This window comes from Anopheles aquasalis, chromosome X, assembly GCF_943734665.1.
Source record: "Anopheles aquasalis chromosome X, idAnoAquaMG_Q_19, whole genome shotgun sequence".
NCBI classification, from domain to species: Eukaryota; Metazoa; Arthropoda; class Insecta; order Diptera; family Culicidae; genus Anopheles; species Anopheles aquasalis.
Window position 1 is genome coordinate 3,881,274 of NC_064876.1, and position 26,674 is coordinate 3,907,947.

Sequence of the window (26,674 nt, forward strand, 5' to 3'; positions counted from 1 at the left end):
CTGTTGCTGCTGGGCTGGGTAAGCTGTTGCTAAAATGCAGCCCGCAGGAAAGGACGGAAGGCGTTGCTACATTTCTTCTCCTGTTGCCCCTTTGTTTTTTGGAGTTCCCCCCCCCCCCCCCTCTGGGGCAGCCACACCATCATTCGATACCTAGCAGTGTTCTCTGCGAAACCGATTAATTGTTTTGTTTATGTTCTTTTTTTTTTTTGGCAAAGTCAACATTAATTATCTTAGACTACGCAGGGCATTATCTTTTCTCCTAGGCTTTACGGAAACCTGGAACGCTACTACTGAACGGAGAGCCTCTGGAGTGGTAATCTACATATGTCGTGCGTGAATCTGAACAGCCGCTTCTACCTACATTTCTACGGCTCGTTTGCAGACATTGAGTGGATGGACTTTATTTGGTGGACAATGATGGCAAGTGCCAAACGCGCACACCTATTCGGTCCACTGATGAATAGCGTCTTACAAAAATATATATATGTGTCCTGGTTCGCCTTCAACGCGGGGTCGGTGCGGTTACCAATTCTTTTAGAAACACCAACAGCTCTATACCGCTCTATACTTTGCTTCCTGTGCTATTCTCTTCTTCTCGACACTAGCGCTCTTGCCGTTAAATTAATGAATTTTGTAAATCCTTAACCATCAGCCTATCCTATCAGTTGGCAATTGTTCACGGCACAAGCACTCACGCACAGGCGCTCGTATGCGGTCTAGCTACAACGCTAGTCGATTCATACTACTTTCCAATATCCTTATGCCTTTTACGTTTACGCCAAAGAGGCGCACCTATATTCATCGAAATACTTCCAAAAAGAGGAGCTTCTTACTTCAAAATTAAATTCATCTGTTTGCTGTTGTCGATTGGTTGCTGGACTACATCTGATCCTGTCCTTCGTTTGTTCAAATCTTATCGTATGGCCATCATTTGCAAAACGTATAGCCCGCAATCAACACACACACACACACACACACAAGCACACATGCACACACATATATACATACATACACACACCCACAGCCACTGCACAACCGCGAAAAAGGGACGACGAGTGTGCTACTGTACATTTCATTCTGCCCTCTTTCAACCTTTACACCACCACCTCGCCAAAACAAATCACCTGGACAAAACAAGGACCTGCTTCCTAAGTCCCCATCCTACACACCCCCTCGCCGGGATGTGTGCATCTCTCGCATGGCAGCGTTATTCGTTTGTGTTTGTGTAAGGACACACCAGATCGGAGCAGGCAATTCATCTGCCAATCCATCTAGTCATCTAGTTCCCACCAGCGATACTGCTGCCGCTCTCCGACAGTGACAACCGTTGCGGTTTACGCTTTCGCCGGGAAACATCCTCGTACGGTGCCGGCGGCCTGGACGAACGCTTCTTACCCAGCTGTTGACGTTTCTGGTCATCCTCGTCGTCGCAAAAAACCTCCGTAGAACCACCATCGTCGTGTCCATCAGCTGGCGGCTCGAATCGGACTTGTTGCTGCCGATCCGACGCTAGATATGCCCAATCGGTGAGTGGTAGAGGTTTACGTTGGTCCGGTTGCTGCTGCGTTGGCGGTAACCGATCGCACGTTCGTGAACCTGCTTCGGGCCCCGCAACCCTCGTGGGTTGGGCGACTACTCGACGTAATGGTGGGGCAGCAGCGATGCTCCGCTTTCTTCCCTGCTTTTTCACCGCCGCCACCGGCTCCAATGAAGGGGTGGTGGTGGTGGCGCCGTCGGTCACGGTGCTTTGCTGTGATGACGAGCGCTGGACGAGTGGTTTGTAGGCGACGAGCGCGAAAAACGTGTCACCGACGAGGAGCGGTTTGCAGTGCAGATTGTACTTGGTAAACGTTTCTGATGGACTATACGAAGCCCAACCTTTGGTGAGGACGAAGAACGGATACTCGTACGACGCTTCTACCTTGCTCTGGAAGGAAAGAGGGAAAGGGGTGTTAAATATATTTATTTATTTATTTTTTGCCATTGCCCGGTTTCTCTCTCTCTCTCTCTCTCTCTCTCTCTCTCATTCTATCTTTCATTTTCTCTGTCGCTCTACTTACGATGTACTGCTCGCGATCGTAGGAGAACGTCACCAGTACCATGTGCAGTGCATCGCCAGCCGTGGGATCAGCTGCGGGGGCGGAATCGCTGAGAGTGATGGCACGGACGATGGCCTCGGTAAGCCGCAAGTCCGACGACTGCTCAGCCGTACGGATCAAATCCTCGGCGCGCACGTCCTCGATTCGCTTGCTCTCCCCATTGCTGAACTCGATCAGTGAGCCCTTGTTGAACGTCGCCTCGCCTATTACGGTCGTTCCCGAGTCACTGTTCTCACTGCCACCAAGACGAAGAGAGAAAAAAAAATAGCGAGAGAGAGGGAGAGAGAGAAAAGAAAGAAAAAAAGATATAGGCACTCTTTATGACTCATAGACTCAGCGCTACTCACCAGTCACCACCGATTGGGTGATTCAGCCCATCTCCACCACCGGTTGACATCTCCTCGATAGCGCAGATGCTGCTGCTGCTACTGCTGCTGCTGCTGCTGCTACTGGTGCTGTGAGTTGGTTGTCTTAATTTACCATTTGACCTCTGGTGTAGAAAGCGGCTTTTCAGCGGACCGTCCTTACCACCGCAAGGAACTTTGAACTCTTGCTGCTGGTGCTGCTGCTGCTGCTGCTGCTGCACCTGTTGCTGGTGTTTCAGCTGATGTAACGCTCGGCGATACTCATCGATCAGCTGTTCGTCCATCTCATCGCGGGGAAATATCGTTGCAGTGGTGCTGTCGTACCGCGTTGACCCGAACACCAGACCCGTGGTGTTCGGACCCGGTTGCTCCGATGGTCTCGGATGCTGATGCTGATAGGAGAAGTGCGTCTTCTGGCTGGGATCGTTCGGCGAGGAAACCGGAACACCCGGCGATGGTTGCTGCTCTTCACCGGGAAGCTCGGTGTACCTCGGGGCCGCATGATAGCGCGCCGGTTGATGGTGCTGGGGATGGTGCTGGTGATGCGGATGCGACGTTCCACCCAACGTGGACAATTTCCCGAACGCCGCACCACCGTAGCTGGACCGATCGGTGGTCAGTGGTACACCGCCGCCACCGACGCCCGAAAACGAATTAAACGATTCTGCCGAGCTGCTGGTGATGGCCTGTTGAGGTGATTCGGCGAAAGATTTGTGCTCCGGCCGATCGGTGTTGCTGCTGCCCAGCGCCGGTAGTGGTGGTCCCAGGCCTACCAATGCGCCACCGGTACCCTCGGTGGCGGTAGAGTTTCCGTAAGTGCTGCTGCTGCTGCTGCTGCTGCTGGAGCTGCACGTGGACGCTCGATACGGTGCCGTGGTGGTGCTTGGGACTGTGGTGTCGTACTGCTGTTCATTAATGCGCTGCGAGGCCGTGTAGACCGGTCGCCCAAGGATGCCTCTGGGGAAATGTGGTTGCGAGAGAGCGAAAGAGCGAATGGAGAGCATTAAAAATGGGCACGATTGCGCGACAATCAATCGACTCAGTACCTGTAGTGAAAGAGACCATAGTTCAACCCGGGATATCCTCCAGCGGTGACATCCAGTGCCGGTGGATTGAAGAATGGTAGTTGACGCCCATCACCACCACCACCACTAGCGCACCCACCGGTGACCGATGCTGGATACGAGGCTTTCGCAAGATCACCATTCACCTCGAGTACCTCACCGTGGTACAGGTGCTGCTGTTGCTTCTGTTGCGCCTTCAGCGATCGCTCAACGTAATCGTTACGCAGCAGTTGCTGCTGTTGCTGTAGCTGCTGGTGCTGCTGATGCTGGCGCTGCTGGATGTGGTGCTGTACCGCACTGAGCGCCTTGGGATGGTGCAGGTTCGTGGCCGCTGCGTTCGCGGTGTCACCCTCGCCCGTCCCACGACCATCGCGCGTGCTGGCGAGCGAGTTATAGCTCTTGTACGGCTCAATACCACACATACCCTGGCGCCCTGCCCATTGCGTATCCGCGGTTAGCGTATTACTGCTGGCCCCCCCGTTACTACCCGGCCGGCCACCAGCACCGTTGCCAGCGACAAGATTCGCAGAGGTTGCTGCTGCTCCCGCAACGCCGAGCGCCAGGTTTACCGGTCCACCGGGAGGAGGCAGGCCACCGGACGACAGCGGTGTTGCCCTCGCTTTGTAGTCACCGGACGGTGATATCGGGGCCACCTCGACGCTGTACTTCGAGCGTCGCTCGGACACCGACGAGATTCCCATGCGCGTGTCCTCGTACCTGCGAAAAAAAAACACACCAAGACACATCATGAAACGTTCTGACACGGACACCAGTAGGGTCAACACAAACACACACACACACACACACCTTTGCTTAGGGAAGGGACGTGCGAACTCGGTGACACTCGCGCTGGCATTGCTGCTGCCGGTGCTGCTACCTCCACCGCTGGCACTGGCCATCGGCGAAGAGTGCGGATAGCAGGGTGTGGTGGCTAGCAGTGGCGGGATAGCCGCTGCCAGCGGTAGCTGGTTCAGCAGTGACGCCGAAGCCAACGCCATCGGATGATGCCGGTGGTGATGGTGATGGAAGGGATGTGGAGGTGGTGGCTGCTGCTGCTGCTGCTGATGGGGAAGTTGATGCTGCTGCTGCTGCTGGAGGTGATGGTGGTGGTGATGGTGGTGGTGGGGCGGCGTATAACCACCCGGTGCACCAGCCCGACCCCCGGGAGCCGGGATCAGGGTTTCCACGGCCGAGAGCATCGCGTTCGGTCTGCTGACGTCGTCCGGGGCCTGGGTTTCCTGTTTCATGCGCCCGCACCGGACGTGCCCGGCCACTTGCTGCAGCCCACGTCGTCCAGGGCTTCGTCCTTATCTCGCGGGATATCGATTATCGATGATTCTGCAGCTGCTGCTTTTTTGGGCCAATCGGATCGCGATTCACTCACTGCCAAATGCGACCGAGCATGGCGCGAATCAGGGGTCGGCGGCGTGTTTCCCCAGACCTCTCTATGCAACCTCACTGGACCTGGAAGAGAGGGGGGGCAGAAAACAGTGTTGGATAAATTAGAAAGGTACAACAGATGAGATGAAAAATCGGCGAGCAGAGAGAGATTGTGGAAACGGAGGGTAAAGGTCTCGCCACTCAACGCTCTCAGTACAGGGTGTACCATAAAAAAAATGAGAATGTTTTCATTGCTCTGTTTTGGACTTTCTTCTAACACCAGTATGGCATTATGGGGTATTGGCGTATTTGTGAGACTCATATCTATCAAATAATGTATACAAAATAGTCTTGCAAAAGATCTCTGTTCGGAGAAATGTACTCAAAGGCGCGCACGCAAGAAAAATCTCATAATTATAACAGCGGTTCTCGGATTTAATCTTGGCATTGTTTACAGGACTTAAACATTCTATTCATAAAGGACCAAGGTCAAAGAAAAACGGAAGCGTTTGGCAACGATCTGAGCGCACTGAAAAAGTGTTAAGATCGGCGAGAGCAAAAGTTAAGTGAAATCCAGTGCGCTCCATAAGAAAGCTTGCAAAAGAGAGGAATATCTCAAGATCCTCCATGCATCGGTTGGCCAAATATGACCTAAAAGCAACCTCTAGAGCTAGGGTGAAGCGTAATTTTAAAAGTTGGAAGGATAAAACATCTTGCGATATGAGCGTTCGATGCATTTGTTGGCAGTTTTAAAGACGAAGAATCTGGTCGTCGTGTTTTCTGATGAAACACTTTATCACGATTGATCCAGCTACGAATTCCTGCACGAATAGGTTCATATCGCCCCTAAAGACTAAGAATGTTTCAGAGAACATAAAATTCAAGTCCACTTGCAAGATCCCCGCTGGAATAATGATGTTGGGAGCAAAATTATCTCTAATGGTTTCAAAAAATGCCTCCAGTTTTCATAAAATCCCATATTAAAATGAATATTGATGTTTATATCACTTTTTTCAAGGAACACATTTTACCATCGATTAAAGCAAACTTAGACACTCCATAAAATGTTGAGTTTCAGCAAGATGAAAGCCCCTGCCATACGTCTAAATGGTCACAAATATGGTTAAAGAAGAACATGAAAGATTTATGCCCTCCAAGCGGTCCTAAATTAAATCGGATGGGCTATTCAATATGTTCTCGAATTCGTAACCGCTTGGAGAAATTAATTGAGAAAGCAGACCGACAACAATCCACTACTTTTGTTTGTTTTTGATAAACAATGAAATATTGAGTCATTGTAGATATTGTAAAACAGTAGAAACCCTACAAAAAGTGGCTTTAAACTTCGATAAAGGATTTTCTCATTTTTTTTTCAATGGTACACCCTGTAGAAAATCCCAGAGCCCCCCCAAATGACAACGCCCCCTCCCATCCACCCACGAGCGTTCCCAACAAGCAACAAGTGGTTGTTGCCCTACCTCCTCCTCCTCTATCCTCCCCCCCCCCCCCTGGGTGGGCCTCAGGAACCCTTCAATCAGACCAATCAGCGACGGGCACTCACAGGCACACCGCCTGCCAGCTACCGGCAAATACTGAGTGCACCGCGTGACACAGACACAAAAGGGGCGGGGGGGGGCCCTCTACCTTTCTTCGAACACTCCACGCGCCCCCTCTCCCCGCTTCCTTTGCATTCAGGATGCGAAGAAGTTGGATCAATTTCGAGATTCTGTTTTTTTGCTTCTTATTCCATGTTTTTCTTCTCGTTTCGTTCCGTTTGTGTCAGAGTGTTTCCCCCCCCCTTCATGGTGTTTTTGGGATCGTTTCCGGGCCTGTTTTCAGGATGGCAACAACAGGAGCAACAACAACAACAACAATAGCAGCACAGCCACCCTAACCTCACTTCTACTTTGTTTACCAAAAAAGGGGTTAAGCCTGCACAGATGTCCTGAAAACCCCGGAACAGTCACACACCACACACACACAAACAGACACACACACACATCAAACAGTGACCGGTAGTGATCGGAATCTGTGGTTTTTGGGGGGGGGGGGGGGGGGGTGGTTGAACGATGGCATCACAGAGTGCCCCGACTAGGGCGGCGTTTCCTCCGCTGTTGATTGCTGATCAACGCATGATGCGCGCAGACCGCAAACACCAGGCGCCTCCACCAGCCAGTTACCACTCGCAGCCATCACCTCGGACAAACTTACCCCAACTCACCCCCGCTCCCTGTGTAGTCAGGGATGTGGTTCCTGATGCTCAGAGCGCAGCTAACAGGGCGAACAGGGCGGAAGGAAAAAGGGAGGGGCGCGACCGCACACACACGCGATCCGGTCCCGGGCGGGTCCGGGACGCCACAGTTGCAGAAGTACGCGACGTGATGGTGGTCGCCGTCGTCGTCGTCGTTGCTGTCGGAGTCGCAAAGGACCACTGGCGACCGTGACTGGGCCGTACCGAGGTTAAATATAATCTCAGCTCAGTATCGATCTCGGTGGTCTCACCACACCGCATATACTCCGCGCTCCCTCCAGAGCGGGGACAAACGATAGCAACACCCAACAACAGTGCCCGAACCGAATAGCGTCGCCCCGAGTGGCCGCCGAGCTACCGAGCTACGCGCGCCTACCCACGGGGACGCGAACGGCAGGGCAGGAACTCGCCTGCTCCAGCCTACGCCAGCCAGCCAGCCAGTCAGCCACGCGTTCCCTGGCAAGGCACCGCACTTCCGACAAACAAAACGCCTTAAACAACGGTGCAATACAGAGAGTGAGAGAGAGAGAGAGAGAGAGAGAGAGAGAGAGAGAGAGAACAGAAGAGGCTAGCTAGGAATCAGTGATGCCTAACAGGTGTACAGGGTGAGGCAAAAAAACTGCAACACAGTTTAAAACGCCATATCTTTTTAATTTTTCTTTGAATTTTTTTAGAGTAAAACCAAACAATGTCGGGAATTTCATACTCTTTCACAATCAGTTTAGTTTTTTTTCCGGTTTGTTACTTCTTGGATGAATTATGGTCTTGAGATCCCGTAGAAGAAAGCATCGATCGCTGCTCGCAGGGTGCTTTGTGGCCTTTTTTGGCTCATTCTTTGGAGAAGCGTTTGCATAACCTGTTCAAAACTATGTCATGTTTTAGGTCTAACCTTGCCCTTCAAAATGCCGCAAACGGAGAAGTCCGGCGCTTTATGGGCGCAAAAGATAATTGACAGCCAATGAGACATGGAAATGAGGTGTGAAATGTTTCTTTACGTTGCTTTGCGGGGAAGGTACAGAGTCCTGTTGGAATCTCCCGGGGCTTTCACATGAATTGTTTGCATGCCTAGGACTACAATGAACCTTTTAATAGCTTTGGCACATGAACTTGTTGATTTATCTCCGATCCGCCGAACAAAAATGTGCGAAGAGTGCGAAATATTGCGTGTTATCGTATCTGAAACCCATTATCAACCCCGGCTTATGTGTCCTGGTGACCAGCCGGGAGGGTGTAAATCATCAGCTGACTTCTCTGGCAACTAAACCCTATCATTTTTTTTCGTGTAAAACCCACAGGATAACGAATGGTTTCTCATCGAAGAAAACCATGTTCGGAATTTCATCACTTGCGCGGCCAAGCGATGTAAGGCCTCTTCACGGTCGCAAGACCATAATTCATCCAAACAGTAACATACCGTAGAAAACTAAACTGATTCTGAAAGTTTATGAAATTTCCGGCAGTTTTTTTGATTTTACTCAATTTTTACTTTCTAATTCTAATTTACTTATTTTCGGGCCAAAAAAGGCCCGTTTTTATCGAGTTTTTGTGACGTATCCATTCAACTGTATTTTTTCAAGTAAATGACATAATAATCTACAACTTTTGAAGAATATTTGGTATTGTTTTGAGCAACATTCATTGTAAAATTAATCCATGCCATCAAATTTAGGCAGTCGTGTCTTCGAAAAGATACTGTTTCTGGTGCCCATCGTAGCTGCGTGACGGGTCATCAGGAAAATACAAATCGATATTCGTTTGAAAGATTATAAGTTTATCTAGGTAGCCCCGAATTTTGCGATTCTGCCATAAAAAAACGAACTTTACAGATTTGTTTTAAAAAAAGTATCAGCAATTTTCATGAAATCTTGACGGGACTAGCTGGCAAAAAGTGTACAGATTATGTGTTAAAACTTTCAAAACGATCGGTCAAGTAGTTTTTACGGTACGATGGGCACCGACTTTTCAAACGTTGGTTTAGGGAAACGCTCTTCAAAGTAGCGAGCTCTGCATGGAGCTTTGTATGAAACGCGGGTTTTCAAAAATCTGTATCTTTGTTTTTCCTCGATTGATCCAAAACTTTTACACAATACTCTTGAACGGATCAGCTTTCAGGGAAAAATATTAAAAACATGTGTCACAAATAAAAATTAAATACCAAAGTACCCCCCGTTAACTGTGTTGCAGTTGTTTTGCCTCACCCTGTACAGAACCGTGACACTCACGGGCCCCTGGAGCCCCCATCCTTCTCCTCCTTCTTCTCCTTCGAACCTCCGTGAGTGATGGCGTGAGTGACGGGTCGACGGGTCCCAATGATAAGGCGATACTCCCCAGCTTCTCTCGCCGGTCAGTCAGCCGGCCAACCGGCCACAGCCACTCCGGAACCGGAAGAAAGCAAACGAACAGCAACGAGGGATGAGAGATGCACTCATCTCATTCACCTACGCACGCACGCACGCACACGCTCAAGTGGCCATGCAATCGAAAGTGAAACAACAACGGAACCGTGACCGGGACCGGCCATCCAGCCAGCCAGCTACAGCCAGAACTCCCACTGAGCACCAACTGCGTTCGGTGGCGCGGTGTTGTGGGTGTGGTGGGTCTGTGTGTGCGCACGCAACAAGCCGCGAGGAGGCGCCTTCTTGTAGATCAAGGTCACAGCGTCCAGCGTGGGACGGGTTGGGGGGGGGGGAGAGGGTCGGTTGGTTGTTGCTATGGTGGTTTGGTCTTTCCGCCGAACGTGCGTTCGCTGCCGTCAATTGTCGGCATCGGCATTATCCTGGTGCCAGTGTTTGTGGTGCGAGGGGAAGAGGGGAGGGGGGGAGAGGGGCACAGTGATAAACAAGCAGCAGCTCGCCGCCCCGCCAGTCCAGTCAGTCCGGCGGGCCCTGATCCGTTCGCGGCCACTGCCCGGCGGCCCCCTGTGCCAGCCACAGCCAGCATCCACTCGATCCGCCGGCAGCGGTGCCAAACAAAGTGTGTTGGCTGAGGCAACCGTAATTGTGTGTGTGTGTGGGTGGCCCTGAACGACAAAATTAGCATCGAGCCAATCGTGAGGAGATGGAACGGGAAGGCGCTCGCGCCGGTTTGCCGGTCCGGATCGGAAGCCAGGGCCCAGGGCAAATGCGCTCTCTCTTTTCCTTCTCTCTCTCTCCCCTCTCTCTCTGTCTCTCCCTCTCCTCCCTCTGACTGGTTCCTCCAGAAACATCCAAATCCAGAAAACCGTTGCAAAACCTGTGACTGCTTGTGATCGTTCCATCAGAGCCTTACACTTATTCACAGCAGACATACCGAAAATGAACAAAATCATCATCAAAATACCCAAAAACCATCAGCAAAAAACATGGAAACTAAAAACAATCAGTTCAAAATCAGAAGCAATATTCTTCACCAGATATACGAGCGCCAGGAAACGACCACCAAAGAACTTTGAATTAAATTCATCATCAATCAAATGGAAAAATGAAATCCAATATTTAGCGCTATCTTTTGAAAATGCATGTAGCATTAGTATCATAAAGATGGATAAGTTACTTAAGGGGAGAGGCTTCGGTAATTTCTGATCAAAAAAAGGATCATTTTTGATGATTGTTTGTGGCGTAACCATTCAACTTTATTCTTTCAAATCAATGGCATATTAAACTGCAGCTTTTGAAGAATATTTGATTCTTTTTTTTGGGGAAGATTTATTAAAAACTTTATCCGTGGCATCAAATTTATGAAGGTGCGTCTTCGGAAAGATACTTTTTTTTCCGGTGCCCATCGTACCTGCGTAATGGGTCATCAGAAAAATAAAAAGCGATGTTCTTTTGATAGATAATAAGTTTATCTATGTATCCCTCGAGAGTTTTTGTTGAATTTCCTTTTTTTCGATTTTTAGCAAATTTTTTAAGTTGAAAATGGGAAATCCTTTTGGCGATTTTGCAAATAAAACCAAGTTTTAAAGATTTGTTAAAAAAAAAAAGTACCAACAATTTTCATGAAGCCTCGACGGGACTACCTGGCAAAGAGTGTACAGATTATGTGTTAAAAATTCCGAATCAATCGGTCCAGTGGTTTTTATGCTACCGGATGGGCACCGACTTTGAAAACGTTGGTTTTCGGGAAACGCTCCTCAAAGTAGCTGCGTAGCATGAAACGCGAACTTTAAAAAATCGTTCACTTTGTCAGTTTTGCTTCGATTGATCCGAAAGTTTTACACAATGTTCTTGAAAGGATCAGCATTCAGGGATAAATATAAAAAAAAAATGTGTCACAAAACAAAATTAAATACCGAAGCCTCCCCCTAGGTTAATATACCCTTTCAGAAACAGAAGATCTAAGCTCAGTGTAGCAAACAAACTACTCCTTTATAAAACATACTTAGCATGACCAATCATAATGTACAAGCACAGCACCAGCATTGGAGTAGCTGCGCTCCCACTCATACAACGAGACTACAAACCAAACAAAACAAAATCCTAAAAGTGATGCTAAACTTACCACCGTGGTACAGGACTGCCCTTGGGCCTTTACACAAAGAGACAAAAATTCCAAAATAACTTGAATTTATACAAAAATTAAATAACAACATTCACAAATAACATTGTATCAAGTGCGAGGTGAGCGACCAACGCCTACGAAATTATTTAGCAGCTAGTTGAACTTGAAGATAGTAAATAGGATACAGTGAGGCTTAGAAAAGCAAAATTATTATTATTCTTTTTTTAATTGTGGGTCTTTTACGCTTTTCCCACAACTCTCCCCTAACTATTCAACGCAAACGAGAAAAACTAATGTGAACCCATTGTAAAAATCATTCAAATATTGAATATTAATCATTCAAACATTCAAATGTTAAGGTAAGAATGTTCATTCAATTAAATACTGCTACTACTAGTACTACTACTATTTGTGATCGTTCGATTGACGTAGTTTTATCGCAAAGGTTTCCCAAACGATAATGCAGCTCGAGTGAACTCGAGAGGTCCTAATATTCGCTTGATCGCTAAGCCACAACACCTACGCTCCACTACCGGGGAGCGGTGGCCACTGCCACTACTTTCCGTGTTCAGGTGCTGCTGCTGGTGCTGGTGCTGCTGCTTTGTGTTTGCGTTGCGTCGAACAAAACACCTCGCGTACAGCAGCAGGCGGCCACCATATTGTTTGTTTGTTTGTTTGTTCGCTCGGTTTTTTTTTTTTTTTTTGTATTTTTGTTTTAGTTCTTTTGAGCAGCGACGGCACAACGAACTCCCACCCCTTTGCTGCTGCCCGCAGCAGTTGACGCCGTGTATTTGGCGACGTCAGCATTCGCAAGGCCTTGCTTGCTGGCTTGCTGGCTCTTGCTGGCTGGCTGGTCTGCTTGCTTGCTTACTGATCTCCTGTGTCCTGTCATCACTATTTGCGCCAGCAAGCAAACACTTGCCGCACCAGCCTCGCCTGTCCCTCCCAGAACGCAGGGCATTGCCACTTTAAACGCGCTACGTTTCCTCGAACCTCGAAGGGGAAACGAACGAACTGGGCGGCCGTGCCGCTCTAGAGCGTTGCAGTGTTGAACGAATCCGCTGAATTCGCTGACTGCGCGCTGAACCGATCGAACCGACCAGGCTTCCCACGGGTTATCGATCTGGGGCCTGGAGAGAGGGGCTCGGTACAGTTTTAACGCTGCTGAGGCAGTGAACAGCGCTGTTCACCACTCTGCTAGTCTGGGAAGCAGTTAAGGGAAGAAGAGGGAACCGGAATGAAGAAGGAGGTCATTAGAGCTAACGAAGTAGTACGCACACCGCGCGCCGACACAAAAGTGTGCCCTGAGGCTGAGAGGTGAGCGGAGATATTGGAATAGACTACCGAGAAGCGCTTCAACTGGGCTCGGTCTATGGGAAGAGCGGCTACCAGTCGGGGCCAGAGGTGTGAAGTGATTATAATGCCAGGCAAATCACTTGCTCGCCCCGGTTCTCCCTTTTTCACGCGCAAGCCCCTTTTTTTTCATGCGTTGCTTAAGGACATCCCGTAAGAACCTCTACCTCGCAGCAGCAGCAACAACAACAACAACAACAACAACAACATTCCACAGAGTTGGGCCCATTTTTGGGTGATCGTTCGGTCCGTGACGTGTCAGAAAGGACAGGGGAGACACAACGGTTACAACCGTCATAAAAGGAAAAGAAAAGAAAAAAAACCCACACCACAGTTTCACAGGACGGTGCGGCACACAAAGTGGGAATGTGAAGTGGTTGCGCCGCCCATGCAATACATTTTGTATATTCTCGGCATGATTTCCCGCAGGTAGCGGACGCGGGCTGCGATCCCGAAACGCCGCATGATCAGCGAGAGAAGAAAAAAAAAAAGGGAATGGACGTAGATCGACCAGATTCCTTCAGCTCCATGCAGTCTACCGTGGTCCTGTGTGGTGTGGCGAGTACCTGCTGATGTCGTAACGATGACACTCGCTTTCTCTCTCTCTCTCTCTTTCTCTTTCTTTCTCTGCGAGGTGCCATGCAGGTAGCCGAGGTCCTATGCATCGTTCCCCGGGATAGGGTTTCTCATTAAGGGAATGCTATTGAAGGGTAGTTGCAGGGCAAAAGGCAAGGTCAACCCGGGATGGTTCAAGTGGTTTATCCGTGTCAAGGGCTGTGTATGTGCGGGCGCCCATTTTTCGAAACCCAGCTGATGATGGCCACTTGACGATTTACGACCTTCTCTCGAACGCACCACGCCGTAGGAGGTTGTTTAAGGTTCTCGTCCCCGGGTTCCCATCACCACCACCAGCGCAAAGAGTGTGGCAGCGCATGGAACAAAGGTGTAAGATAAGAAAAAAAAACTCTCGAGCATCCCAACCGGCCATCCGGGGTGCCAACAGACACCTAACAGGCAACAGAACAGCGGGCTTGGCTTGGTTGCTGTGCCGGCAAACCGTTGCCACTGATCGAATTTCCTTGAAAACGCGACACGGCCAGTACACGCGGTTGATCGGCTCGAAGAGCACTGCATGCCAAGAGTGGAATTGTGGGAGGGCTGTGAGCTTTGGCAGGCTAATTGGGCTGCGAGGGCTTGAAGAAGGTGGTTTGGAAAGCCATTCTGGAGCCCTAGCACAGCGGTTCTTCAGAAGAGGAACAATCAAACGGTACGTTGGCCAATTTTTTTTTTTTTTTTGTTTCATCTGGTCTAGTAAATACACCAAAAAGAGCCGCCATGGAGCAGGAAAGCCACGGGATCCGCGAACTGACCTACCATATGGAACCACCATCGGTGTTCGAGTAGCCATATCTACGCCAAAAGCAGCTGTCAAGTCATTCTAAGTGTTTTGTTTGATTCGTACGAAATCTGTTAAGGAGGGGCTTCGGTATTTAATTTTTTTGGGTGATACATATTTTTAACATTTTTCCCTGATAGCTGATCCTTTCAAGAATATTGTGGATTTTTTTTGGATCAATCAACCAAGGTACAGATTTTCTATTTTTTTTGTTTTTAAGCCAAATCACTAAAAAGCATCACTTTTCCAGCTTCGAAAATCGGCTAAAACTCGAAAACTAGGAAATTCAACAAAAACTCGACGGGGCTACCCGAATAAACTTATAATCTTTCAAATGAGCATCCATTTGTGCTCTTCTGATGACCCATCGCGCAGCTACGATGGACACCGTAGAAAGTATCTTTTCGCACCAGACGCACCATCAGAAATTTGATGCCATAGATGGAGTTTTTAATCAATGTTCCCCAAAATAGAACCAAATATTTTTCAAAAGTTGCAGTTTAATATGACGTACACTTGAAAGAATAAAGTTGAATGATGACGTCACAAAAAATCATCAAAAATTATCCTTTTCTTGTGGTAAGAAATTACCGAAGCCCCCCGAACGTAATTAAACATAATCGGTGCGCAAATGACTTCTAAAATGCCGCTACAACAGAACTGTTTTCATGGCACACAAAATGGCACGTTTCGTCCCTACAAGCTGCGGTATGCGGACCTTGTTCATTTTCTGCATCCATTTGAGAAGAGAAAAAAAAACGGCCGAAAAATCGCATCGAACACTTGTCGCAGACGGAACACCGGGTAAGATATGCTTTCAAATATTTACAAGTGGCGCGTTTGATGTTATTTGGCTTGCACACCAGACTTGGCTCCTTCGGATGAACAATCATTTGCGTTCGTTGGGACAGGCACTAGCCGAGCAGCGCTTCCGTCCTGGTGAAAATTTTAAAAAATAAATGGCTAATCGGTCCAGCACCAAAGATCAACGGTTTTTTTTTCTGCAAGGCATCCAAAACTTGCCAGAGAGATGGAAAAAACGGGTAGCTTACAGCTGCCATTACTTGGAAGAACAAATGTTTCTCCATTTTCTCAGAATAAACGCGGTTTTTTCGCCAAAAAAAACAGGCAGTTTTATATGCGCACACCTGATACAAGGACAAGGTGCGCCATCAGGCGGTACCCTATTTTAAAGTAACTAAGTAACTCTGTCAATTTTCAACCGATTTTAAAAAATAAACCAGTTTTATTTAGGTTATTCTATGCTGTGCTGTGTCATTCTCAAAATGTGATATCGATCAAGTGACACCCTTCAGTAGGCATACAAAAATCGGTCTTTTTCGGGCATTTGGCATTGTATTTGACAACATTTAGGGAGTTATTTAGGTAATTTCAGCTCCAATATTTGCATTAAGTTGTTTCACGGCCTTCAATTTGTTAGCAGAAACCTTATTTTTCAAACAGACCCACAGAAAAAAAAATCCGCAGTTTCCACAATTGACCGATTTTTTTCAATGTAACGTGTGACAATTTCAGTCCGCTCTTTGTAACGTGAAGTGATCCATTACTAAAATGGCATAGAATGAAGTTTCAGCCTCTGGCCTATTAGCCCAAATCGGTTAAAAAGTGTCCGAGTTATTCAACTTTAAAATAGGCTACCGCCTGATGACGCACCCTGTGCACATCTGGTGTGGATTCAGGTATTGAAGAGGGAGGCACATCGCTCCTAGTGGCCCTAGTATTACTAATTCCAAGTAGTAATAGTAACACCTGGCTCTGACACCTTTTACGCCAAATACCGCCACAGTACACGTTGAAAGTCATGCAATCCACAGCTTCTCTTCAGGCAACGCGCAACGTTGGCGCGCAAATTCAAAGTGTGTTCTTCTAGCCCCTTCATTGCGCCCCCCCCCCCCCCCCCCCCCCCCACCCCCCTTCTCCATCATCCGTTATCGTTTGCGAACGCCAAGTGTAAACGATCGTTCGTTCATGCGGTTCGATTCGGTTCGGTACCGGGTCCTGGGCGGGCGTTCGCGCTATCAGCCACCCCGCCGGTGCCGGTGGTGCACCAACCAAACACAGCACAACGCAATCGACCAAAATGTTTTCCGTTTTCGCCGCCTCGGCCAACAACCAACAGCACAACAGGTCTCCGCTGTTGATAGTGGCCGCTACACTATCGCAACCCGCTTCCAATGCTTGGCCCCCCGGCGACTCAACAAACAACTGAGCCGCGGACAGAGAGACAGAGAGCGAGAGAAAGAGAGCGAGAGAGAGAAAAATAGAGCGAGAGCAAACGAGAGTGAGATCTTGTTTTCCCATGTTGCGATTGCATTCCAGTCTTCAAAACCACCCGGGGCCCGTCATCCTTCTTCGCTCTGTGACTCACCACCGTCCGTCCGGGTCTTCTCGACGGTGGCCAAGGTGCTCGTGCCGGCAGGCCTTTCCCCGTCGATGGGCTAACGGGCGAGGCAAGGCTCGAAATCTTAGTTCGCGGTCTCGAGAGCGTTAGAATCCACGGGCGGCGAAGCGAAGCGTTCACATTATTAAAGCCCATTATTATTAATATTTGACCGCATTCTTTTACTCACTGTAGCGCTTCTAGGAGCCGCTTTGCTACTCTGTTGGTGTCTTTTTAAAGGTCTAAGTCTTCTCTTTTAGTGATAAAAAATTCGTCAACATCGAACCGCACCTTCAAAAGTTATCGCGCGATGAAACACGAAGGGTGAGAAGAAAAACGTCTGCACAATCTCTATGAACACTCAATTCAACTGGAGTAAAAACCCACGTAAAACTGCCTTATTGGCAAAAACCAGCAGACAAATTTGACTTTAGCAATCGTAGAGGAAGTACGATGTAAGGTTTTAGTTCATTTAGGCAGATGAAATTTCCCATAAATTGCTCATTTGTGCAAGCGATCTGCAGTTGTGGTTTGAAAATGAAAGTTTTTTTCATCACGGTAGGGTCCATGAACGGCCGTTTGTGCAATGAAGAATGCCTGGAAAAGAACATTCTGCCTTTTATTAAGTCTCATAAACATCGCTTTTAGTTCTGGTCCGACTTGGCAAGCTGCCATTACAGCACAGAGATCATAAATTGGTATCGAAACAATATTGCATTGATTGCATACCAAAATTCTTCAATCAACCCAATTGCCCACAGAGTGTCGTCCAATACAATTAAAAAATGGAAAAAATGGCCTGAATGAGACTTCTTCCACTAGTGTGCAGAAAATGACGTGTCGCATTAAAATAAAAGAGCGTAAATTACTACGCAACGTGGCTCAATAATTTAATCACTATTTTTACTAGATAGCTTAGATAAAATACCTACAAAATGGTACCATTACCATGTGTCTAGCTTATTTCTGGCCTGAGATGTGTCCTATTTCATGCGGCCAAATATTAACTGTTCCATGCTTTATTATGAGAGCAGGACGCAACGGGCACGCACGCAGAGTCAAACAGACAAGCCACCAGACCCATATTCGAGAATTCCCCGAGGGGCACCACCACCACCACCAGGAAGGCAAATCGAAGCCAGATTCTAAGAAATCCGTTCCCAATAATGCCGCCGGTCCAAAGGACAGACAGACGAAGATGATGATGAAAGAATGAAAGAAATAATGGGAAGGGAAAACCGGACCTGGCGAACGGATTGGCCTGGCTGCTGCTGCTGCTGCTGCTGCTGTCACGATGATGATGATGATGATGATGATGATGATGATGATGAGGATGATGACGATGATGAGGCTCTCTCTGAGGTTGAGGTTGGTGAGTGGGAAGGTGGAAGAGACGAAGAAGAAGAAGAAGAAGAAGAACAGAACTGCTGACATGAGAGCAACTGATATTGCACCCCCCCCCCCCTCCGAGGGGAGGGGTTGAACGGGGAGAATGAACTTCACACCCGTTCGCGGGTTTGAAATGGGCGGGGGGGGGGGGGTGTAGTCTGCTGCGACCGCTATTCTGGAATGCTGGCCCGCTTATAAGTCGCTTAAGAGACACACATACGGGGAGAGCACCACACGCAATCGTCCCAACTGATCCCAACGATCATCCCCCCCCCCCACCCCCCGGGGGGCCACCATCCCTCCCCACAAACTTGTTGGAGGGTATTTTTTTTGTTTTTGCACTTCCTCCCTTTTGCTTTTGATTCTCGCGAGCATGAACCCCTCTCTCTCTCTCTCTCTCTCTCGCGCGCGCGCGCGCCCATCGCGTCTTATCCCCCCCCCTTCGCATGCCTGTCCCGTTTGGGGGTTCGCCTCTCCGCGGGCGGAGGGCGGTGTGGCGTCTGGTCGTGATCTCGTCTAGACGATCCTCCACTTCTCTTCACTCCTCCTCATCCGCCTCTTACGCATGCCGGCGCGCCGACGGCGTCAACGGTTACTCGGGCTTGCCGCCCTTATTCGCGCTCCGGGCGACCACGAACCAAAGCTAGCGGGGGGGGGGGGGGGGGGGGGGGGGGGGGAGCGGGGTGAAAAGGGAGTCACAAGAATGTGAGCTTCCCTGTATGCCCCCCCCACTGGTGCCATTATGCTACGGGCGGTCTTACGTGTGTGTCGTTTTTCCCAAAAAAACAAAAAAGAAAAAAAACCAAAGCAAAATCCACAACCGCCCTGTGACGTCACGCCCGGCGAACGACGACAATGACCCACGTGGAGGGGCCAGGGATGACGCGGATGGCTTGGGGGGGGGGGGGGGGTTGCGGACGAGAGTGGTGTAAAGGAAGGGCAAGTACAGGGTGTACCATAAAAAAAAGCGGAGAATGTTTTCATTGCTCTGTTTTAGACTTTTTTCTAACACCAGTATGGCTTTATGGGGTATTGGCGTATTCGTGAGACTCATATCTATCAAATAATGTATAAAAAGTACCCGTGGAAAAGATGTTTGTTCGGAAAAATGTACTCAAAAGCGACAGGTGTCGAGTTTGCTTCGCGCGCAAGAAAAATCTCATAATAATAAAAGCGGTTCTCGGATTTAATCTTGGCATTGTTTACAGGACTTAAACGTTCTATTCATAAAGGACCAAGGTCAAAGAAAAACGGAAGCGTTTGGCAACGATCTGAGCGCACTGAAAAAGTGTTAAGATCGGTGAGAGCAAAAGTTAAGCGAAATCCAGTGCGATCCAGAAGAAAGCTTGCAATAGAGAGGAATATCTCAAGATCCTCCATGCATCGGTTGGCCAAATATGACCTAAAAGCAACCTCTAGAGCTAGGGTGAAGCGTAATTTTAAAAGTTGGAAGGATAAAACATCTTGCGATATGAGCGTTCGATGCATTTGTTGGCAGTTTTGAAGACGAAGAGTCTGGTCGTCGTGTTTTCTGATGAAATACTTTATCACGATTGATCCAGCATCGAATTCCTGCACGAATAGGTTCATATCGCCCCTTAAGACTAAGGATGTTCTAGGGAATATAAAATTCAAGTCCACTTTCAAGATCCCCGCTGGAATAATGATGTTGGGAGCAAAATTATCTCTAATGGTTTCAAAAAATGCCTCCAGTTTTCATAAAATCCCATATTAAAATGAATATTGATGTTTATATCACTTTTTTCAAGGAACACATTTTACCATCGATTAAAGCAAACTTAGACACTCCAGACAATGTTGAGTTTCAGCAAGATGAAAGCCCCTGCCATACGTCTAAATGGTCTCAAATATGGTTAAAGAAGATCATGAAAGATTTATGCCCTCCAAGCGGTCCTAAATTAAATCGGATGGGCTATTCAATATGTTCTCGAATTCGTAACCGCTTGGAGAAATTAATTGAGAAAGCCGGCCGACAACAATCCACTACTTTTGTTTGTTTTGATAAACAATAAAATATTGAGTCATTGTAGATATTGTAAAACAGTAGAAACCCTACAAAAAATGGCTTTAAACTTCGATAAAGGATTTTCTCACTTTTTTAAGGTACACCCTGTAAATGCAAAAACATCCCCCTACCCCCCCCATACCTCTCTCTCTCTCTGTTGCTCTGTTCACTCTTCGTTCGGCAATTTAAAAATACAACTCTCCTCTTGTGCGCACTTGGCGCACTTGGCACTGCGGCCCGATCCGGTGATCCCGGTGCTACCACTCCGGGGAACCTTTCGCCGGTGTACAAAAAAGGATTTGGGCCTTCCAGGGCCATCGAGGGATGGCCGGGGCGAGCGGGGGGGGCAAAGGGCTGCAGCAGCGCGATTCTGTCCAGGAAGAAGATACCGACGATCGTTGGATAAGATCCGTTTTGGTCCTGATCTTCCTTCTCTTATCGAAACAGGAGTCGCCGAAAAGCAGCAGCAGCAGTAGCAGCAGCGCGTCATCCTCCACGTCATGCGAATACGAAGCGAAAACGATATGTGAGTGAAAAAGAGAGAGAGAGAGAGATGGGGTGGAAGGAAGGGGGTGTTTAAAAATATTCTCCCTCCCTCCATTCCCTCGCCTCTTCCATCGCTCGCTCTTTTCGTGGTTATTCCGCATGCTTGCGAGGCTAGAATCAGCTAGCGAAGACGCCAGGGCAGTGAGCACCCGGCCCCCCGGGCCCCGGCCGGGTCTCCCCACCGGTACACTCCGAACCGCGAACCGCGACCCGCGCAACCGCTTGTTTGGGGATGATTTTGGCATTAGTTGTTTGCTCACCATAGGACTCGCCCACTCTCTCTCTCTCTCGCTCTCGCTCTCTCCTCCCCTACTATCCAACGGGGCCTCTTACCAGACGAATCCCGTACTATTCGTATTATTATTCACATTAGTTCGGTATTTATAAATCCATTTCGTACGTGTTCCGTATGGGCGTTGCGAGACCGGGGAAGCGTACCAGCGTACCAGCGTACCGTACTCTATATGCTGTGCACATGCTGTGCTCTGCATCCTCCTCTGAGCTGGTTGATGGAAAATCGCTGCTCGCCCCGGCGGTCATGAACGGTACCCCGATGCGAATATACCCGTGGCATTTGGCTGGGAATTTTTCACGCGATAGATTGCGCTGCACGTGCACATGCGTGCGTGCGCCAGTGTGTGTCGGTTATTGTGAGCTGTATAACTTGGTTAGTTTATCGAAACAAAACCAAAACAAAAAAAAACAAAAAAAGAAAATCCTGTTTTCCACTCTTTTGAACCATCCCAAGCAACGTTTCACGCTAACTATGTTAAAGAGCGGCTTGCACACACGATGATTGATGCAATACATGGTCTGTCGCAAAGTAAACAGAACTTTTTACATAGAAAAAATTCGGGTGAAGCTATCCTAATGTGGGTATTTTTGTTTGAAAGCTGCATCTTTGAGGGACTTTCAGTCAAAATTTCATAGCATATGGTCCTCCAGAAGCAAAGTTTTAGCGCTTAAAGTGATAGTATGTTTGGGTGGTCGGTACAAGCCTTCTGAACGGGCCTGAAAATGTCAGCATAGCGTTTTCCTTTCATCCGCAAATGAAGTTTACCGAATACTTAAAAGCCACAGGAAACCAGATCAGATGATTACAGGGAAAGGATTTTTCGATAAAATGCAGTATTTGGCCATGAAACAGTGGTGAGCGTTGAGCGATGCAGGCAGCGCATTATCGGCGCAACATGCACCAACTTCCCTTTTTCACGATAGTCTTGCCCAATGCGACAAATGCTATGCATTAAACGTGTCATAACAACAAGATCATATACGGCAAACCATTGTTTGGTCCGCTTGTTGCGTTAATTTTGATAAAATCCCGCACTTCTTTCGATGCTGCCAGGCGTAATCACGATCCTGGCTTGGCACAGGATAGACAATCATCACCAACAACTTTTTTGCATCAATTAGGTAAACGTTTTATCGAGTTTTAAAGCTAAACTTGATATTGGTTTTTTGTTGAATTATCATTTTTGTACCGATGACCCAAACAACCTGTCATTTTAATTCAATAACTTTGCTTCTAGACGCCCAAATGCCAGGAAATTTGAACTGAAAGTCGCTCAAAGATGCAGCTTTTAAACAAAAAAAAAACCCCACATTAAGATAGCGCCACCAGAAATTTTCCTATGCAAAAAGTCCTGGTTACTTTGCGACAGACCATGTATGTTGCAAAAGCAGTCACATTATGATGACATACTGTGATGCCGTTACACACCAGGCAGTTACACATACACTGCTGGTCAAGAAAAAAGGTAATTTAGTGTAGCTGGTATAATTTGAACTGTACTCTAAAAACTGCACATACAATTTTCACCAACCTTATACTATAATCTATTTCCAATTGTGAACCCAAGACACACCGTTGTTTCTTATGAGAACACCCAGAATGGGCAGAAGCAATCATTGAAACCCTGAGGAAAGAAAGGTTGGGAACAATTTGCTCAAGGAAGGCGCAACGTACAACCGGATCGGCCAACGCACTGGGCAGATGAGTAAACTTTATGAGAAATGCTTTTTCGTGGAAAAATAACAAGCGAAAGGCGAGGTAACGACTGATCATCGCATATCACTTTTGGCCAAAAACAGATCCGTTTGCCTCGTCCAGAACAATTTGCTCGCAAATAAACGATATTGTTAACCCAAAAACTAACCGTAGGCGGTTAAAAGAGGTTAATCGAACTGGGCGAATTGCAGGAAAAGTGCCACTGTTGAGAAAAAAAAACAAAAAAAAAAGGAGACGAGGAAACAATTTGCAGATTCGTTATTCGTTATTGGCAAGGTACTGAAGGTACCAAAAAGGTGGCGTAACATTTTATGGAGCGTCAAAACTAAAAGAAAATTTGTTAAGGTCGAACTCTCAGCAGAATGTTCGGCTACCTGCTGGCAAAGAGTTTCGCCTTTGCTTCACAAAACAAAACTGTAAAACAACTGGAAGTGGAATCATTAGGATTTGGGGAAATTTTTCTCCCGCTTAGGTGTAGGTCCCCTCCTTTTTCAAAATAAAGGCTCTCGAGGTGTTTGTTGGAAACAATTTATCAGTTTTGCCATGGCCATGTCCATCTCATGACTTAAACCCGATTGAAAACTTGTGGAATAACTTAAAGAGATAGTTAGCTGGATAATATTTTTCAAAAAGCGATGAATAGTGGAAAAAAGTGCATCAGTTCCTCAAAGTTCTTCAAAACAACGGGGGATACACTGGATACTGACTAATTTTGACACAGAGTGCGCCACCAGGATGTATCCTATTTGAAACGTTGAATAACTCTGTCATTTTTCAGCCGATTTTGACAAATAGGACAGTTACTGAAACTGCAGTCTATGCCATTGTAGTAATCAATTACTTCACGTTAAAAGAGCGGACTGAAATTGTCACACGTTACATTGAACAAAATCGGTCAATAGTGGAAACTGCGATCGTGCAATGGATGATGAATAAATAGTGGTTTCCTCCTTTGCATATGACGGCGCTGGGCTTTTTTTCTGTGGGTCTGTTTGAAAAATAAGATTTTGGCAAACAAATAGAAGGGTTTGAAACAACTTAAAGCAACTATTGCAGCTGAAATTACTAAAATACCTCCCTAAATGTTGTCAGATACAATAATAAAAAAGCCCGAAAAAGGGCCACTTTTTGTATGCCGACTGAAGGCGTTCGATTTGATCGATATCATATTTGGAGTATGGCACAATAAGTGGCATAGAATAACTTAAATAAAACTGGTTTATTTTCTAAAATCGGTTGAAAATTGAGAGAGTTATTCAACATTAAAATAGGGTACCGCCTGATGGCGCACCCTCTATAAAATGTTAACATTTGATAGGAGCAAATGAAAACCGTATTAATTAATTAATGCTTTCCTTATTCACTGATTTACCTATTTTATTGGCCAGCTATTTTTAACAGAATTCTATTAGAATGAACCAATTCCTTGCAATTATAATTCTTTTGCATTTTCTTTGTATTATTTTTGGTTCCACTATGTCGTTCTATCATTGGAATACCTATGGGTACAACAGGTTTTGAAAAATGATCAAATATTGCAGCTTAAATACTGCTACCTATTTTATTGGCCAACAGTGTATCTAAATGCCTCGCCGAGTGCGCTCAGATCTTGGACGGCGCATCAGTTGCATCGTACGACCAATCTTTGAATCGGATCGGATCGGACTGGCATTGGAGCGTCAATTTCATTGCGATTATTGTTGATCGCAAATCCCAGGCGTGAAACGCCCAGGTCCCTAGTGGTGACAAAGTTTAAAAACGCGAGCATACAAATACTAATGATGCGATGGGGTCCTTTGCTGGTGGGGAAAAAGGATACGCACCACATAATTCAGTTAAAAGATCTTATACCCTACGCCCGTTTTTCGTTTTGAACTGTTTTTTTTTTTATCGAGCTAGTCCGTCGGAATCAATAAGCGGCCTCTTCAATATCCTTTTTTTACAAGCTTTTGCTGCATGATGAACTTTACCAGGTCAATCTGTCGCCAGTGTTGCATCCAACGCATGTGTTGGGTGTGTGTGAGAAGCCGGATTGGCGCCGTTCGGCAATTGTTGATGGTGCTTGATCGATGACACGGCTTGGGACTTGCGATTTGATGGCCGGCAAGGCAACAGAGGGCTGCCGATGGTGCTGTTGCCTGTCACTAGACTTCCCCCCGGCTGAGAAGGAGGCGTCGAGAGGGACGAGAACCCCGATGGTTCACGATGCGATAACAGTACTTAACACACACTAACTAGCTCACATGCACTCCGGCCTGAGAAACACGCACTGCTGTGCACAGATTACTGACACTGGTGCTGCTGCTGCTGCTGCTGCTGCTGCTGCTGCTGCTGATGGACCGGAGGTTGATCAGAGAACCATTCTGTCGTGAGCCGCGATAATTTGATTGTTTGTCGCCCTTCCTCTTCCCAGCAGCCCCGCCGCCGGGCGCGCGCGATCTGCGGGCACCACGTTGTTGCTCTGACACACACACACACATACACACAACGGGCGAACGCGCCGTAAACACCACTTAGAACGCCCTTATCAGTGTAAATCCCTCCCCGCCCCGTTCTTTCAGCTTCCTCGCACGCTGTCCCACGCGCACTCCTACCCCTCCACGCCACCTTTCTCTCTTTCTCTCGCTCTTTCTTTCTTGAGCAGCACGTTCTCGATCCTCTCCTGATCCTTTCTGAGGGAGAAGTAAAGAGCGAAGAGTTTGGGGGTAACTTAAGAACCCAAACCTAGCACCGCCGGGTCACGTACAGAGCTACGCACACACCATGCACGAAACACTAAACATTCCCGCACATACCGACGTCCAAACAAACCCAACCCTCCCCCCTTATAGTAAGCCCCAAAAGATCCAACGCACAGACATACACACACACACCGGCAAATACACGTTTAGAATGGCGCGTGCGCATGTTCTCACACGCGGCCGGTGATGGTGGAGCAGCTTACGCATGATCGCATTGTCATTAGCTGCTGCTGCGCTCTCTACACTCTTCTTTCCCGTTCTCTCTCTCTCTCTCTCTCTCTGCTCCCCCCCCCCCCCCACCACCTCCCTCTACACTGTCAGAATAAATCACGCACCTCTTCCCCCCACACCGCGTGCTCCACCGCGAACGAGGAATCGCGGTGGCACGGATCGCGGATAAGCGAGGATCGAGCGATAACAGCAGCCTTCACTCACTAACCCCACCCCACCCCACCCCACCATACAACCGAACGTACGTGTTACCTAGGTGACGGGAAGGAGCGGGCCTCGCGCGGAGCCGCGAACTAACAAAACACGAAACGGTCCCGGCCGGCAGCTCAACAATGAAACAATATCCCGTCACTCACTCGCTATCTCCAGCGGCTGCTGCCGGGTATATCGAGAACCTTGAAACTGAACCCACCACCAGCCAGCATGCGAACCCTTCACTAGGTTCCTCACTATCCCTTCACCATCGCGCCTGTGAAGTGCTCGAATGTTTCCGTGTGGGTGGATGAAGCACTCGAAGCTGCCTTTAAACGCGGGGACATATAGCCCGACGCACCGCACCGGCGAGGAAATGCGTGAAATCGAAAGGTGAGATAATTTTCCCTAGAAGAGCAAAAGTGAGCAAGGATGGAAAATAAGGTCCGAGAACCGGGCAGTTTACGCGACACGATTCGAATTCGAGCGCGATTTCGAGGTTGAACTCGAAGAAAAAGCGGACCAGCTTCAAATATTTGAACCGCACCAACTATGAGAGCATAATTGCAATTCCACTAACGCATATACTGCGCCAACGGGATTAGAAAGCGAAATCATTGTTTTTTTTTTTTTTTTGTCGAATTAAGTCTGCTACACGACACGCATCAGAGGCTCTACTGAAACGAAAGATTCATCAAATGATGGCGCGGGTATAGAATACCGAGCACGAGCCAAGTAATTATGCATAAC

General features: G+C 47.8%; 1 protein-coding gene across 2 annotated transcripts; it reads right to left on the reverse strand.

Moving 5' to 3' along the window:
- Positions 1-124: 124 nt before the first annotated feature.
- Positions 125-26,092, reverse strand: LOC126569068 (AF4/FMR2 family member lilli-like). Of its 2 annotated transcripts, none has more exons than XM_050225889.1 (7): positions 25,985-26,092; positions 24,731-25,088; positions 4,336-4,992; positions 3,511-4,245; positions 2,447-3,421; positions 2,061-2,334; positions 125-1,927 (listed from the first exon to the last, which is right to left on the reverse strand). In XM_050225889.1, exons 3-7 carry the CDS (start codon positions 4,773-4,775, stop codon positions 1,280-1,282), a joined length of 3,072 nt encoding a protein of 1,023 aa, XP_050081846.1. In that variant the 5' UTR covers positions 4,776-4,992; positions 24,731-25,088; positions 25,985-26,092; the 3' UTR covers positions 125-1,279. The 2 variants fall into 2 exon arrangements, with proteins under 2 accessions (XP_050081846.1, XP_050081837.1); XM_050225880.1 differs by having other exon boundaries at positions 24,731-25,091; positions 25,985-26,045.
- Positions 26,093-26,674: the final 582 nt, after the last annotated feature.